The sequence below is a fragment of the Physella acuta genome, unplaced genomic scaffold, assembly GCF_028476545.2.
Source record: "Physella acuta isolate Inbredline_101_S28 unplaced genomic scaffold, ASM2847654v3 ptg000659l, whole genome shotgun sequence".
NCBI classification, from domain to species: Eukaryota; Metazoa; Mollusca; class Gastropoda; family Physidae; genus Physella; species Physella acuta.
Genome location: NW_026732178.1, coordinates 16713 through 35728, shown reverse-complemented (window position 1 = coordinate 35728; position 19016 = coordinate 16713). Strand labels below are relative to the sequence as shown.

The 19016-nt window shown below is 35.0% G+C and overlaps 1 protein-coding gene across 1 annotated transcript; it reads right to left on the bottom strand.

The window, feature by feature from the left end:
* Positions 1 to 493: 493 nt before the first annotated feature.
* LOC131948763 (uncharacterized) lies at positions 494 to 7198 on the bottom strand. Its single transcript, XM_059310439.1, has 5 exons — positions 7118 to 7198; positions 5805 to 5875; positions 4868 to 5015; positions 2808 to 2869; positions 494 to 562 (listed from the first exon to the last, which is right to left on the bottom strand). The coding sequence occupies exons 1-5, from the start codon at positions 7182 to 7184 to the stop codon at positions 494 to 496; spliced, it is 417 nt and encodes a 138-aa protein (XP_059166422.1). The 5' UTR covers positions 7185 to 7198.
* Positions 7199 to 19016: the final 11818 nt, after the last annotated feature.

The window sequence follows — 19016 nt, the reverse complement described above, 5'->3', positions numbered from 1 at the left end:
CTCCATGAAACTTTGGGAAGTTGATGAGAATATTGCTGGGGAGGTTTATGCGAAAAAAAATTCATTAAAAAACGTTTTAATAACAAGCTTTTATGTAATAATGCACTAAAAAGTAGAAAATAAATTATAGACTACTATTTAAATTACTATAAAGAAAAGCGTGGATGTGAATCATATCGGTCAAGTAGAACTGTCCGAATTTTCACTCCTGCGTTTCTATCTAGACTGACGACGGACTGACGACTGACGACAGAGGAAGTGAGTTAAATAAAAGCTTGTAAAAGCTTGTAAAAAAAATCAAATTTGCTGGGTTGGTTCCCGGCAGGGCGCGATTTGTTTTTTCTCTATATACGGAATATAAATGTAACCCTCACTCAGTGGGGTGTTGTGGTTAAGACGGGCTGACCATGAGATTAAGGACAAATTCAAGCGCCGCTGTTGTCCACTAATTGATTTTATTCAACAGTACTTCGAGCCATGACGGCGATGTAGATCAACAGTAGTACACGACGATTAGAGATAAGAGATAATGAAACAAACCAAAAGAAGAAAAACTGTAGTCCTAAAACAAATGTAAACAAAAGGTTACATCAATGATAATACCACGTGTAGGCTACAAACATACACGGGTGCAATAAAATATGTTGCGGTCAGTACACAGTACTGCCAACAAGTACAAATAAGTAGTACAATAATAAATACTTAAATAAATACTCACCCTAACTAGTTGCAACATGCAGCACTAGTAGGAATACACAACTAAGTATTCTAGCAATAAACATAATTTATATAACCACACTACCTTCATTAGGTCTACCTCTTGGTACCGTCACCCTCCTTGTCCACAGACAGCAGCCTTGCGTGTGACTGACACGGCTAGGCACGAAACTACCCATAGTCCCATGTCACAAGACATGGGACACAGGTAAAATCGCTCACAGAAGAGCATACAAAACAACTACATCAACAGGGCTACTATCCCAAAGGGGCCACAACTCAATGAACTAAAACGTTATTCTTATCCCCCCCTTGGCTGGTAACCATAAAAATAAAAGTCGATTGTGGTTGGACACCGTTCATGCGAGTGCCATGAAACTTTGGGGAGTCGATGTTAATGCTCCCAAGAACGTTTTTATGAACAAAAGAATACAAATTTGATATGGGCGTCGCCCGCGAGGGTGCGATTTTCGTCAATACACAATCTGGCACCCAGAGTTCCAGAGCGGCTTTGTTAGCACTTGGCATCCTTTAATCGTCCGTCCTGCAAAGCGGGTAAGTTGTACTACTATATTCAGCGTTAAAACTTCAAAAGGCGCAACTGCCAAAGCCCTTTAGATTTCACGACCCAAAGCGCCCCGTGCTACCCTGCGAGCACTATGGCGCCTACGTTAGTTTTAAGGAGCCACGGACCGTATGCGGTGCCCCTGCAGTGGTGTAATCGGGAGCTCCCGAGAGAGCCCCTCTACGTCCCTCACACATGGGTTGTCACCAAAGTGTGTTCTATCTCACTATTACGGTGAGTGACTAACTTACTCTCAAGGTTTTTATGCGGTAGTGTAGGTAAACCCGTGTCCCGATATTTATGATCCAAGCGCAGTCATTGTTTACATTTAAATAACTCATTTTTAGAAAAGAAGGTCAGATTTCTAAGAATATAAGATTGGTAAAACATTGGTCAAACCCTTCTTACATATTTGGTCAGACTTTCTGCTATCCCCGTGGCAACGTGCGGGGACGGGCGCGCAAGTATATATATAATATTTATCTATCGATTAAACGCAAAGAATGTGTCTATCTTTTATGCATTACTACACCTTTCACCCTATCGCCATAAAACTTTGGTGAGTTAATACGGACATTCCAGAGAGGTTTCTACGGGGAAAAAAAGTTCACACTGGCGGCGCCCCGAGATGATTAACTTGTGCTCTCAGTGCTATCCCGAAAGTGTTATGGCACCTACGTTAGTTTTAAGGAGCAGCCTACAATATTGACAAGGTGGCACACGACATTCGATGATTAAACCGAGCCACGGGACGTACGAGAAGCCCCTGCGGTAGTGTATATGGAGTTTCCCGAGAGCGCCCATCTATGTCCCTGATACCTGGGCGGTCGCTGAAGTGTGTTCTACCTCACAATTAAGGAGAGTGGTGAACGTGCACTCAAGGCTTTCATACACCACGCCCAGTGGCGTAGCGAGGTCGGGTGTCACCCGGTGCGGCACTTAATGGTGTCACCCCCCAGAGGCGCAACGACCCTTCTATTTTCGATTTACACCCCTCCCCTCAACCTTCAATTTGCACCCCCCCCTCAAACTTTCGATTTGCACCCCCACCTCTTAAAAGGCTATTTAACACTCTAATTAATCACTCTATTAAGTGGAATTATCATTTTTCTCTATATATTTTGCTATTTTTTGCCTTGGTGTCACCCCCCCTAAATGGTGTCACCCGGTGCGGTCCGCACCCCCGCACCCCCCTGGCTACGCCCCTGAAAACGCCCTTGGGTAGTGTAGGTAAACCCCTGCCCCGATATCATCCAAAAGATATAGCTCAGACATTGTTTACATTTAATAACTCAGTTTTAGAAAACAATATCACACGTCGAAGAATATAGGAATTGTAACACATTGATGTAACTCTCTTAAAATATTCCGTCAGACGTTCTTCTAACTCCGCGGCAACGCGCAGACGGGCACGCTAGTATAATAAATAATTGTGTTGGAGGAAATCCCCTTCAATATTATCCAGAAAGAAAGAAAAAGCTGCATTACAAGTGGGTTAAAATTGACTAAATAGACTTAGACTTACCGCTGGTGTGGCTGCAGCAGTTATATCGATGAAATCTCCCACATTATAACCATAACAGTGTGCTGTCAAATAGAACATATATATAATATATATACTAGCTACATACCCGTGCCCGCCACGATGAATCTTTTTTAAAAGTACCAACTTGGGAAAATAACAAAACTAAACACAAACACAAAAGAAAACTAAAACGTAAAAAACAAACGCAAACACAAACACAACACAAACACAAAAGAAAACACAAACACAAAAGAAAACGCAAACACAAACACAATGCAAACACAAACAGACGAACACAAACACAAAAGAAATAGCAAACGAAAACACAAACACAAACACAAAAGAAAGCAATCACAAACACAATACAAACGCAGACACGAACGCAACACGCAAAACGCATAACATAAACACAACTTAAATGCAAACATAAACACATAGTGCTCACAGTCTAGAAAAAGGCGCTATATCGCACCTTTCCCGGGCGCCGGCGAATGCGCATGATTCTATTTAGTGAGCGACTACCAAAAAAACCCCACAGCTTGTCCATTTACCGAAAGATAGAAGTAAACATACAGGAAATTTAGGAGCGGCGACTAAACGGTTATTGATTAAAAATCATAATTATTAAACTATGCGTTCAGTAAATAAAATAAATAAAAGGTAGTATTTAAAATATCCTTGGTTTACCTACCATATTGCCCTTTTTCAATCCATGCTAATTACAATATTATAATATTTTAAAAATACTTCACATTTTTATTTTCTCGTATATACAAACTATAGAGAAAGTATAGTAATCGAGCAAAAAAAATCGAGATTTTTGTAAATCGCGACGTTTTACACCTCCCTGAATCGGAAAAACATAGTTTTGCAATCTTGTCCGTATGCCTGTGTGTATATGTTTGATTGTGTGTGTGTTTGTGTGTGTGTCTGTAAACACGATAACTTGATTACCGTTATAGCTGATGAAATTTCATATATAAGTATTATATCAAATTTGTAGTTCCGTATCATTTTTTGAGCGATTTCCGTTTATCAAAAGTTCAAGTTTGAATTTTTCAGAAGCCAATAACTTGAGTACTATTTCAGATAGATAAAGGAAATTTCACATGTAAACATAGGATTTAGTTATCTTCCTTTTTTTAAAATTTTGAGTAATTTCCGTTGACCGGAAGTAGTAATTTACGCTATTTCCGTTTTCTCAAATAGGTTGGGGTATTATAGTCGTTTACTAAAACGAATCAGGGGTTCCGCCGGCGCTACGGTCGGGTGCGATTTAACGCCGCGAGCTGATTGTGTTTGTGTTTGTTTTTTTCTTGTGTATTTGTGAGTTGCGTTTGTGTTTTTGTTTATCTTTTTTGCGTTTGCGTTTGCATTGTATTTGTGTTGTGTTTGTATTTTCTTTTTGTGTTTATTTTTGCGTTTTCTTTTGTGTTTGGGTTTAGTTTTGTTATGTTCCCAAGTTGGTAAATTTAAAAAAAAAATCACAGTGGCGGAGCACGTATATGCAGCTTTTTGTTTTTGCGTTTGTGTTATGTTTGTGTTGTGTTTGCGATGTGTTTGTGTTTACTTATGTGTTTTTGTTTATTTTTATTCATGATGTTTTTGAAGATGAGAATAAAGAAAAACTAAATGTCACAGTAGTTCATTTTGTTGTAACAAGTTATAACGTAGATTGAAACATTTGTAAAATTTTTAAAAAAAGAAAACTTAATGTTTGTGTCATTTACTGTAATTAATGATTTTAAAGACCAAATTTAATGATCACAACGGTATAATAACACCCCAAAATCTACTGATTATCTTCTACTCAGACTTGCCAGATAAGGAAGTGGCAGGCCAAAGTAAAAAAAAAAATCGGACTTTTGCCGGTCGACAGCAAATGATATTGGCAAATGCCAATGCCTACGGACATTACACGAACTAAAACAGCCTATAACGTGTATGTGAGGTATCAATTAAAAAAATAATTGAAAATTCATTATAAGCTTTTTATATTATTTTTTTTTAAATCATACGATATTTATCATCAATATGTTAAGAAAAAACCCATTGCTTACATGCATCGTTCGGGCAGGTGACTATAAATTCTTCATCGTAGTTGGGATTGACTGATTGAGTGGAGAAGTAGATTGTACAATAGTTATAAGCGAGGTGGAATTCATAGTTGTAGCATTTATCTTTGTTGACACATGCCAGAAAGCACTCCTGCACGAAAAATGTCACTCTCTTTAAAATGTTTACCATTATCTTATAGTATTAAATTCACAGACAAAAATATCGATTCATTGCTACAATTCAGTATGGTATAATATTAAATTTACTGACAAAAATATCGATTAAAAACATTATTTTGACAGTAAATTTTAAGATGTTTTTTGTGTGTTACCCGCTAATTGATTTCATCATAAGGCCTACCGCCTTGTACCAAATGACGCTACTTCTCCAGCCCCCCTCCTCCCCCCTCTCCCCGAATAACATTATGAATTCAGAAAACTAAAACGTTTGTGTCTTATGTCTGACTACATAGCAGTTACATTAAATAGTAAACCTCATGCTTAAAAAAAGGTACAATAATTACAAATCAGGGCTATTCTATGGTTTTGGAAAAAGTAGTGGAACTTCCCCCCCCCTTCCCCAGAATAAAGTCTGCCGCCCCCCCCCCCCTCCTTCATTCCTCCGAACGAAATGGAATTTATACAGAAAATACATACTTTACCAGTAACCGCCTTCCCTCCCCCCCCCCGGAAAATTTAATCCGCCCAAACATGTCGTGCCCCGCCCCCCTCGAAAAAACACTGCTTCAATGACATATGCAATCCTCTTTTTAGGTTGACATTAATGAATATTATCTTGTAGTTGTATAGTTGATAATATTCTTTAAAATTTGAAGATACAAAATTTATAACATTACATCAAATAAATATTGCTAAATAACAGAGGATACATTTTAAAAAAAATCACACAGCAAAAATTAAAATATAAAAAGTAGCTTACACTTTGAGTTGTGAAAGTATAATCTTTGGAATCAAAATTTGACATGGTGTTTGATGTACATTGACCAGAGCCTAAAATGTGTACAAATGTGTACAGATGAAAATACATGAACATAATTATAAAAATGTGTAGATCTACATATGAAAATACATTTACGTAATTATAAAAATGTGCATAATTAAAAGAAAAGGAACACGCACATTTATATGTAGGCTTTATGAATACTTGATGGTGCATGTTCGTGTGCATGTACGTGTACGTTTATGTGTACGTGTATTGGTATATTTAAGTCCTGACAAGGGGGGGGGGGTCTAAAACCCTAAATCTCAATCTGCTCCTAGGACTATTTTACTATTGGGCGTCAGTGGTTAAACTCTAAACATAGTCTAGAAACAAATGAAAATCCACTAGACATAAACTTTATTTAAAAAAAATGCTTGAACCTTCTTCTTCGTTCTTAATTTTTTTTGTTGGAAGGGATCGAGCCTTATATGCCAGAGGGTTTGAACTCGAGACTTTTTCAAATTTATCAACCATGAACTTTTTGCCGACTCGACCACGCCTCCATCACAAATAAGGATACGTGTCAACTGGTTATGCGCCATTGAGGCCATTGACTCCGATTTCAGCCTGCTTTTCTTTTTGGATTTGCTTTCATAGATTTGTCCAACCAAGAACAAACTACAAGGCAGCAGTTGTTTGATTTTGGAGTTGTCCCTCCTAGAAGAGTGGCTGTCCCCAGCTAACGAGCCTAATCTGCCCGATGGTTCGAACTCGAGATTTTTCGGTTTAGCAACCTGAGCTTTACCGACTCGACCACGCCGACCCGAGATGCTGGAACCAATCAACTAGATTTAAAATAAACTAAATAAATCTAAAATCTGGACCTACATTTTGTCGAGCTAAACACATCAAACGAAACAAAACAAACGTATAAAAAAACAAGACGACAAAACACAAACCAAAACACAAAACACCCAGGCAAATTACGAGGGGCTGCACAATATGCTTAGATCAACTGACTACATTCTCGATGTTCTAAGCAGGGAAAAAGGTTACTCGGTCTTATATAGCAACCTTGCAAGGAAGCGACGTAGCCTACGCCCACTACACTGTTCCCACACAGATACGCACACTTAACAAAATAAAATTACTAGTCTTTCCACCCGCTCACATATACGTATACATATTTTTATAATTGTAGAACATAAGGTATAATAAATCATATATAATAAATATATATATTATACATAATTGGGTGTTTATGTTTGCATTTGTTACCTTTGATGCTTATGTCTACTGATTATACTTACTTTGTGCCTGGCATGCTGTAAAAAGGATTACAGCATAAGTTATCACGTGTAAAGCAGCAGTATGCATTTTCCGGAACTTGCGATTTCTGTCATACAATTTTAAAGTATTAATTGTTTAATGGAAGCTACTGAAATCATTTACAACTTTTTATGTCAGCTTGTTAAATAATTAACAACATTTCGTGGGAATTTCAACAACTTTTTAAGAATTTTTTTAATTTTATAGCTGCCACAATCATTTACAACATTTCATGTGAGATTCAACAACATTTCAGAATATTTTGTTTTGGAGATACCACAAACATTTACAACATTAAATGTGACATTCAACAGCATATCAGAATCATTTTTTATGGAGCTACCACAATCATTTAAAACATTTTGGCTCGTTTTTTTTTCGAGTGAGAAATATTAACACAGGCTTCAAATATCGTAGATACATTTTATAATATCAACAATAATAATAATTTAAAGAAAGTCATCTAAGCGCCGAATCCCCCCCCCCCCCAAAACGACTTGGTAATATAAAACAAAAATGCTTTTTGCATCGTGGCGGCACTTCAGTTCTAACATAAAAGCATTTTTAAATTTATGTTTGCTTTTTAGCGCGTGCGCAACAAAAGAGGGATATTGGATTTTGAATAAAGCGGGAGTGATCTCCCCTAAACTTTCTAATATATTTTTCTACACCAAAGGTTTAGTTAAGGAGATAAAGAAATGTTATTATTTAATTTTTAAATACTTGAAAAAATAATTGCTCAACAAATGATCGTAAACAATAGCAGTGTATAGCAGCGCGGAAAATTAGTAGCTTTATAAAGTAAACATTGATTAATATTTTTTTTTAAATTTTAATTAAACATCTTATAAAGTAACATTTCATGTGTATTGTTATCGCGACAAAAATAACGTGGAAAAGTTTAAAACAAATGTGTCAGCTAGATATCTTTTTGAGAAATCAGAAATGATGTAAAATATCACTTTCGGTTACCGGAAATCCCAAAAATTTGAAAAAAAAGGACATTAAGAGAATAAGATCTTATACCTTTGTGTTCAATAGTGTGGAAACTGAAACGGCTATCAGTAATTTAGAACGGGGAAAATGGTAAAGCACCATTTTCGGGTATCAGAGGTCATTAAAAATTTGAAAGTAATTCAAATATAAGATCTTATACTTACATATAAAATGTCGTCTACTTAACTAAAAATAGGATGTTTGCGTTCCCACGGAAATATTGTAAAACAACTTTCCGTTTCCGAAAATTGCTCACAAAATTGAAAGAAAACTTCGCATACAATATAATACTTACATTAAATTTTTTTAGGCCTATCTTAAAAAATATTCAATGTAAAGGATTTTTGAGAATCATGAAACACAGTAAATACCAATTCCGGTTGACCCAGAAAGAAAAAAAAAACAAGCTGAAATCTCAGTCAAATATCGCATGTTGACCTCTTGTGCTTTATTTTGTTTGAAAAAATCCCTTTCAACATTACAATTAAGAACAAAGAAGAAGAAAAAACTGCTAATTACACGTATAATGGTTGCTTTGTTATAGTCTCATTGATATTTCAAACTTGAAATCCATTATTTATTTTAAAAATTTGATCTTAAAAGAAGCATTTAGCTGTTTTATAATACAATTTATTTATTTTTTAAACGGGATATTATAATTCTTTAATTATACTTTTCTTTCGACAAAATAAAAAAAAATCCATTATATATAATGAAAAATAGTAATTAGTAACATTGTTTTCAATACATCACAAAAAGCGGATGTAATGTGTCAATTAAAAATAACAAAACATGTGTAAAAAAATAATGTGCTGAATAAATTGTATTGTTTAAAGTTTAAAGTGATAGATTCTGCAACATCATTAAACATAATTAAGTAGTCTAGTACAAAAATATTTTACTTTAACATTCCAGATGGACAAAACATAAATATTCGACTGTATATGTTTTGGATTTCATACATTGTAATAACACTAGAAATTTAAAAAAAGTACTGTTTATATTTGAAACTAAAAACTGAATAAAAATCAAACTCATAATTTAATTATACATCAAGAATTAGCAGAAAGTCAATCTCTATCACAAATTAAAATCCAAACAGCAATAGGAAAATTAACTTTATATATTAAGAATATTTAGAAAATAGAACAATATATAAAATTCTAAATAATGAGCGTACAAACAAACAAACTCACCAGAGGTAGATGATGTACTAGCTTGAAACGTGAGAATACAAAGAGGAGCAAGGAATGCTGGGTGTTTTATAGGGTCTCGTTTAGATTCAGGAGCCAATCAAAACACTTGGCGAAAATCAAACTACAAGCTATAAAAAAATCAGAGGTGTCGCCAGATTTTAATACTATATTATTTAGACAGGTCAAACTAAGAGTTACTTTATAAGGTAGCGCATAAATATTAATTTAATAACTGTTTTTAGAAAAAATTATAGGAAATTTATTTATAGGAAAACAAACGAAAGCTTAGTAACATTTTTAAAAAAAAAGAGGGATGGAAAATTTCACCCTTGTGCAAATACAAACACGTATACGCCTATGACTTGAAGTATCGTAAATCCAGCTGATGACATATTGATTATGAATCTATGATTGACATACTGGTCCCGCCCACGAAAAAGTAAAAAACAAAACGTAGGGGTGGGGATGGTGAGTTTTATGAGGGTTAATCCCGTCCCCGCTCTCCCTCACCCAAGCTAGTGGAGATAATGGGCTTGCGTGATTTATTCAAAATTTTAGAATTTTGAAAATTATATATATATATATATATATATATATATATATATATATATATATATATATATATATATATATATATATATATATATATATATATATATGTATATATATAGAGATATATATGAGTGTGTTTGTGTGTGTGTTTGTGTGTGTGTGTGTGTACACATGGGCGCACACCATGGCATATATCTTTCATTTCTCCCTTTGACTTAACGTGCGGATGCCCCAGGCCTTACCATCTCACTACCATGTAGTTTTATAATATCAAAAACGTATTCGACCATCTTGTTCGGCATCAGTCTTTAGAGGTCCAGAAAATCAAGAGAGAGCGTTTCCTAGCTCCCGCTGTTCATCCCACAATACTTTGTCAACAAACAACCCTTCGTCGACACACAATCATGTGTCAACCCAGAATCTTTCGTCAACAAACAATCATTCTTCAACCCACAATCTTTCGTCAACACACAATCATTCTTCAACCCACAATCTTTCGTCAACACACAATCATTCTTCAACCCACAATCTTTTGTCAACACACAATCCTTCTGATAGACTGTATGATTGGGACACAACGTGATAGGGACTGTCAACGATATTTTTATTGATCCTGACGGATGAGTTCTTTGAACGTTTACTAGATTCGCTAACACACAATCATTCACCAAACACAATCCCTTGTCAGCACACAATCTTTCAGATGAATTGTAGGCTTGTAAAATAATGTGAGCCGAGCTGTCTAGAAGTTTTTCGTTAATCCTGATAAATTAGCTTTTTAAAATTTTTATTTACTTTTAATAGCTTTTTTATATATCTTTCTAGCTTCGTCAACACACAATCATTCGTTTGCACGCAATCCTTCAGATTGAATGTTGGCTTTTGAGACAACTTGAGCGGAGATGTCTCAAGATATTTTTACTCATCATTAGAGATGAGTAATTTGTACATTTAAAAAAAAAATTATTAATTGTCTTAAATGTAAATTTCTTAATTCTTTAACACAATCATTCGTCAACAAAAAATTCTTTGTCAACACTGAATCTTTCGTCAATACCGAATCATACGTCAACACACAATCATTAATCAACGCACAATCATTCATCACTCATACGTCAGAGCACTATCGTATTTTAATACACAATCATTCGTCAACAAACAATCATCCAGATGGATTGTAGGCTTGTGGGATAATGTGAGCGCAGCTGTCTCAGGGTTTTTCATTGATCCTGAGAGATTAGTTCTTTGAACGTTTTTATTTACTTATAATTGACTTTAATATAAATTACTATATTCGTTCACATCCAATCAATCGTCAACACACAATCCTTTATCAGCACACAATCAATCGTCAACACAAAATCCTTTATTAGCACAGAATCAATCGTCCACAATCCTTTTCAGAATACGTTTAATCGTTAACACACAATCCTTTATCAGCACTCAATCAATCGACAACACACAATCATTTATCAGCACATAATCATTCGTCAACACACAATCCTTTGTCAGCACACAATCATACGTCAGCAGACAATCATTTGACATCACACAATGAACCATCAACACCCAATCATACATTTACACACAATCCTCTTTAAACATTCATTGAAACCCTGAATTCATTGAAACCCTGAGATTTGTCCATGACAAATGATCTCAGGACAAATGATCTCAGACAAAATATCTCAGACAAAATATCTCACGGACAAATGATCTCAGGACAAATGATCTCAGGACAAATGATCTCAAGGACAAATGATCTCACGGACAAAAGATACCAGGACAAAATGTATCAGGACAAATGATACCATGGACAAATGATCTCAGACAAAATATCTCAGACAAAATATCTCACAGCGAATTTTTAATAGTATGTACGATGATTTTAGTTGAACTTTTTTATTGATTGTTACTATGGTTTTGTTTACTTTTTACGTATAATAATTATGAATAAAATGAATTAGTGAAACCTAACAAAACATCAAAAGGTGTATTAAACTTTGTAGTAGCATTTGGTTTGAAAAAGTAAAAATTAAAACAAACTTACTCTTTTACTCTTTTAGCCCGAAAGGTATAATAAGTGATAATGTATAAAACAAATAAAGTAACGGTAGCTATACAACATTAATGTTCATATCACGCGAAATATCTTTCAAAAATGTGATTGGGTCTGAAGGTTCGTAACGTTAAACTATTGTTTTTATTACATCATCAACACAAACATAACGTTTACGTTTCTTTTCTGGTAGGTACATCGTTATGATCACACCTCTCCAATACTATGTGACCATCTATTGTGTGAACTCTTGCTCGACATGTCCTAATTTCATATTTCCAAATCTCTTTGCCTGTTTATGGCAAACATAAATTCACCAGAAACTAATGTCCAAATACCTTTCTGCGAGGTAACGTAAGAGACCATAGCAAAGCAATCACCATTAATACTGCTTTGTTTGATGCACACTACGACATACTTAGCTCCGCGATGACCGCTGTCATTTAAATAAGAATTAGTCACCTGATCACTAAGGTGTGACCGACGCATAACAATGGACGTTATATGCTAGTCGTATTGTCCATGGAGGGCGGATGTCTTTCCCTTAAAGCATGTCTCTACCATCAAAGCCACCTTGATACGAAGGTGTGTCCTTATTGTTATTCCATCCTCTTTGATCTAGTTTCGTCCACCTGACTTTGTAGGATTGTCTCATGTTTGGCAAGCTCACCTACGCTGTCTTTCGAAATTATTTCTTTAATCTTTTTATACTATATTACTAATACTAACCTTAAAATGTTTAGTGCAATATGACTATTTTATACGGCAAACATTGCTTACAATTATTATATAGGCTTATAAACAATATTAAAAATAGTAAACAAAACCATAAGACAGTCAACAAAAAAAAATTCAGATCAATTAAAATCACCCAATACACTATTAAAATTTAGGTGTGAGATATTTTGTCTGAGATATTTTGTCTGAGATCAATTGTCCGTGGTATCATTTGTCTTGATATATTTTGTCCTGGTATCTTTTGTCCGTGAGATCATTTGTCCTTGAGATCATTTGTCCTGAGATCAATTGTCTTGAGATCATTTGTCCGTGAGATATTTTGTCTGAGATATTTTGTCTGAGATCATTTGTCTTTAGATCATTTGTCCTGTCACCAGCTAAACTATACACCTCTTAACCAATCTATAATCAATAACATTCGTTATGACGCTCTTCTGCTCGCTAAAACCAGTACAACTGATGTGACTCTTGAACCAGCCTTACGACTCTTTGACGCAAAAGATAAAAATCGAATAGAGAGTCATGAACAGAAAATGTTTTTTTATAAATCACAGAAAGTAAAATTTTACAAAGAGCGGACCGAATGTCTCAATAATGGCGATTTAATGTTTAAATTTATTTTGCTTGAATGGTTTTAACGACATTTTTACTATCAAAACTACCAAGATCTAAAGGCAAGGTACAGTGCGGCTTAGATGATTTTGTTTCATCTTCAAGGGACGTGGGAGTTGTGTAAATAGATTTAACTGGTCGAACCGCCCAAAGGTCAATGCGATTGAGCAAGTTAAAAAAAAAAAAGAAAAAAAAATTAGCCTCTTCGAAATGTTAAATATTATTTGAATAAAGTAATTTAAGAGTTATAATTTGTTACATATTGTAGGAATGTACACATATCTTAGAAGCTTAAATACAGAGAAAATTATACATACAGGTTAAGAATGCATTAGACAATATCAAATCGTATGTAAAGGCTAAATGACAATGTAAATAACATGTCATAAGGAAAAAAAAATGAAAAAGTTAAGAAGTCATATAAGAGTACAATATAACTAACAATTAACTTTTTTTTTTCAGCTGACCAGTTGACAATTACAATTACAAGAAGAAAACATTTTTTAGGTTAAATATTTATATTATTGATTGATAAAAATGTGTACGGTACAGTGGGTCCGTGTGGGTAGGCTAATGATAGGAGGCTTAAGTTATTACATTATGATGGTGGGTTGTTGATGGTGGGTTGTTGAAGGAGGGATGTTAATGGTGGGTTGTTGGTGGTGGGTTGTTGATGGTGGGTTGTTGGTGGTGGGTTGTTGGTGGTGGGTTGGTGGTGGTGGGTTGGTGGTGGTGGGTTGTTGGTGGTGGGTTGTTGGTGGTGGGTTGTTGGTGGTGGGTTGTTGGTGGTGGGTTGGTGGTGGTGGGTTGTTGGTGGTGGGTTGTTGGTGGTGGGTTGTTGGTGGTGGGTTGTTGGTGGTGGGTTGTTGGTGGTGGGTTGTTGGTGGTGGGTTGTTAGTGGTGGGTTTTTTGTTAGAATGATGATGGGTTGTTGATGTTGTGTTCTTTATGGCGGCTTGTTGATGATGAACTATTTTATTATCATAATCACATTAAACCTCAAGTCGTACACTTGTCGATAAGCCTTGACAACGATCACAGAGCGTTAGATTAGTTATAGCTTTTCAGACAAAGTAATTCATCTATTTAAGCCCATTGGATATAAAAAAAACTAAAATTAAGCCCACTTGGTGAAGCCCATCCCACCCTTCCATACCCTTTCAGCTCACTATAGATCTATCTCTGCTGGAAAACACCCTTGGGGATTGTCTGTCCCCTATCTAGCTAAGCCGTATGAACAGTACCTGGTACGTTCGTAGTGAAAATGTGTTGCCCAATGGTAGGAAAGAAAAAACCTTAGGTTTATTCCGACAAATCAGAAACGGAATACATCGGCAAAAACAATATTGTCAGATATTTTCTTGTCTGCACAATTTCATTTACATTTTGTATCGTCTTCATTTTTAATTTAATTGATATATGGATGCGGAATGTTCTGATACACAATTAAGTATTAAATGTCAATATATTATGCACCATATGGCCCGTAGATTTTTACTTCAGCCTGCTTGTTCTCCAAAACTTTCTTTCTTAGTTTTTGTCCATCGAAGTTATTTCATTTTGGAGTTTTCTCTGCTAGATGAGCTGATGCTCTTACTATCGATTATCATCTAAGTTGGGTCCGAATTCGGGATATTTGGAGTTAGAAAGTAAGTGCGCTCCTACCTAACAGGGCAGTCCCTATTAAAGCTATAATGTAAAAAAATAAACAAACGGCAATTAAATTTAGGAAAATAAAAGATTAAATATAGCGCGTCATTTTGATCTACATTTTTTAACAATACGCATAACAATAGGATGAATATCACGGTGACCTGGTAAACAAAACTAAGAAAAAATGCAATCAATGTTCTTGTGCTACACTTGTGGAAGATTTTTCTGTTCGATTAATTTAAATCTTGAAACAAATTTAATGATAGTGTTATATTGGTTTAGAACATCTATTACGATTTTATTTTCTTGTAAGTCGCAATATTAAATCCCCACCCCCTTTTTCTCTACCCCCCCCCCCCCCTCCAACGGCTTACACAACAATGAATCATTAAACTCAAATTATAGCTATTGATTTCTAACTAGAATATTTTATCTAAGGGGATGGGGCGAGTACGGTAGGGGAGGATTTGAAGGGGATGGGGGCTTAGCACACACACTTTACTACACAGAAGCACATAAAAAAAACAGCGTACTCATAAACACAGACTAACTTACAAAAACACAAATATAACGGCACTGAAACGTTAACTCATACAAATACTTTCAGAAACACAACACATATTAAAAAAAAAATTCATAAAAAACGTTTTAATAACAAGCTTTTATGTAATGATGCACTAAAAAGTAGAAAATAAATTATAGACTACTATTTAAATAACTATAAAGAAAAGCGTGGGTCACTTTAGTATCTATTGGATACCTTTACTAATGTTAAGGAAGACACCCACGCTTTTCTTTATAGTTATTTAAATAGTAGTCTATAATTTATTTTCTACTTTTTAGTGCATCATTACATAAAAGCTTGTTATTAAAACGTTTTTTATGAATTTTTTTTTCAGTACTTTACATGTTTTATTTACAATAGAGTTACATGACTAAAAACCATTGCGCGCCTACTGAACATCACGTTCAGTAGGCGCGCAATGGTTTTTGAACGCAGCCATTACGTGATGGCGCAGCTATTGAAGGTGATGACGCGTGTGGTGTGGTTGGCTAGACATGCCTACTAATTCGGTCCAAATTTTAATTAATTCATTAAAAATCAATTAGGCATCCAATTAAGTCAAATTTAGTTTCAGATTGCATTGTCTTCATGTCTTGACCCACGTGCCAAATGTGAATCGTATCGGTCAAGTAGAACTGTCCGAATTTTCACTCCTGCGTTTCCGTCTGGACTGACGACAGAGGAAGTGAGTTAAATAAAAGCTTGTAAAAACACGCATACATTAAAAGAAACGCTCACCAACACAGGCGATGACGCAAAACACACATTCATAGAACTACGTTTGGACACACTCACAGACACACATAAACCATAAACACACACAAACACATTTACAGACACATTTAAGTAGGCCTACTCGATGGCTAACACACTAACACGCTGGCAAACACACACACACACACACACACAGAAGCCACATAAGTTATTTATTGAGTGCTTTCTCTTACCAAGAAAAATAAACCGTGAGTGATCTCCCCTAAACTTTCTCGAATATTCTTATATATCACTACCGAGGATAGCAACTCGGGATTTAGACAATATTTTAATCCATTTTTAGATTCTTTAACTTTTTATAATAGAATAGAATCTCGTAACTAAAGAATTGTACACCCAGCGAACGCCAAAAAAGTGTGCATAATAGTGAAGGATGTTATTAGTACTTTATAAATTCACATGCGTTTTTTGAGAAATCTGAATAAGCGTAAATTACTACTTCCGGTCAATGGAAATTACTCAAAAGTTGATAGAAGACAGAAAATTATATTTTTTACTAATACGTGAAATTTCATTTATCTATCTGAAATAGTACTATAGTTATAGGCTTTTGAAAAATTGAAAGTAGAAAAAGTTCCACTTCCGGTTATCGGAAATTGCTGAAAAGTTGATTCTGATCTACGATTTTGATATAATACTTATATATGAAATTTCATCAACCTAGCTTTATCGGTACTCAAATTATCGTGTTTACAGACACACATACATACACACACACACACATACACACACACCCCTCGGGGAGGTGTGAAACGTCGAGATTTGCTAAAATCTTTATTTATTTTTTACTTTCTCGTATATACAAAGTATAGAGAAAGTCTTGTAATCGTGCAAAAAAAAAAAATCGAGATTTTTACAAATCTCGACGTTTCACACCTCACTGATACGGAAAAACATAATTTTGCAATCTTGTCCGTATGTCTGTGTGTCTGTCTGTGTGTCTGTGTGTCTGTGTGTCTGTCTGTCCGTGTGTAAACACGATAACTTGAGTACCGTTACAGCTAGGTTGATGAAATTTCATATATAAGTATTTAATCAAAATCGTAGATCCGTATCAACTTTTGAGCGATTTCCGATAACCGGAAGTGGTACTTTTCCTACTTTGAATTTTTCAAAAGCCTATAACTTGAGTACTATTTCAGATAGATAAATGAAATTTCATATGTAAGTAAAAGATCTAATTCTCTACCTTCTATTAAATTTTGAGTCATTTCCGTTGACTGGAAGTAGTACTTTACGCTACTTCCGATTTCTCAAAAAACTAATGTAAATTTTAAAAGTACTAATAATATTGCGCACCATTATGCGCTTTTTTATTTGGCGTTCACTTGGTGTGCAATTAATTTGTCTACGAGATTTTATTCTATTTTTAAAACTTTAAGTATTTAAAATGGATTAAAAATCATGTCTATAGCCCGAGTTCCCATCCCCTGTTATTTTATATAAGAATATTCGAGAAAGTTTAGGGGAGATCACTCCCGGTTTATTTTACCATTAAAATACTTTCTCTATATTCTGTATATACGAGAAAGTGAAAAAGATTGAGCATTCATTATTTTTGTTAGTGTGGTTGATTTTGTCAAAGGCTGCTAATAAATATTTACTACTGAAAATACTCATCAAATAAAGATTTATATTAAAATCTTTCATCTATTTTCTTGATAATTTGCACCAACAAAAATATTTTAAAAAAATATAACTACGAAATTCTGTTTCACATTTACATTTTAAAACTGAATTATAGAAGCGTATCATTATATTTAGAAAAAATTAATTGATAAAAAAAATTATGATGCAAATAGATCAGTAAATTTAATACTGAACAAGATTTTGCTGTTACATTGATTAGGCTTGTAGATTTACTTACTAAAGGGAAACTAGTTGTATAATATTTTAAGCAAAAACACCCTGCCTTGATTATATCCCCTTTAGAGAATAAAATAGAAAATTTAATTTGTGAACAGCTAGAGTATGATGTCAATGTATCAGGGAGAAGGTGGGGGGGGGGGGGGATGGTTACCTTTGGTGACGATCACACGATGTCACGAAAAGAGAGTCGTTTGGATGGGGGGGGGGGGGGTGTAAATATCGTCTTAAAGTCGTGTCGTCGTATATGTAGACACATCAGAAGAGAGCCATACATTTTTTACACAAAATACATTTTGTTGAAAAGAAAGAACTGCTGTAAATGATTGAGTGGATGGCGTGGTCGATTTATAATGCACTTTTAAAGACGTCACCAATATCAATCGAGCTTAATGGCTTTCTAATTCGTAGTGGAGTTGCAATTCAGTTTGAAGTAGTACTAACAATACATATGACGACGTTTGAGAGACAGGGGGTCGGCGTGGTCGAGTTGGTAAAGCTCAGGTTGCTAAACCGAAAAATCTCGAGTTCGAACCCTCGGGCAGATTAGGCCACTCTTCTAGGAGAGACAACTCCAAAATCAAACAACTGCTGCCTTGTAGTTTGTTCATGGCTATGGAAGCAAATTCAAAAAGAAAAGCAGGCTGAAATCGGAGTCAATGGCCTCAATGTCGCATAACCAGTTAACACGTATCCTTAATTGTGATGAAGGCGTGGTCGAGTCAGCAAAAGCACATGGTTGATAAATTCGAAAAAGCCTCGAGTTTAAACCTTAAAAACGAAGAAGAAGAAGAAGAGAGACAGATGAACACCATTTCATCCGCTCCTGTTTCTTTAAATTTGGAAATGTATTTCTTCTATCATTAAAT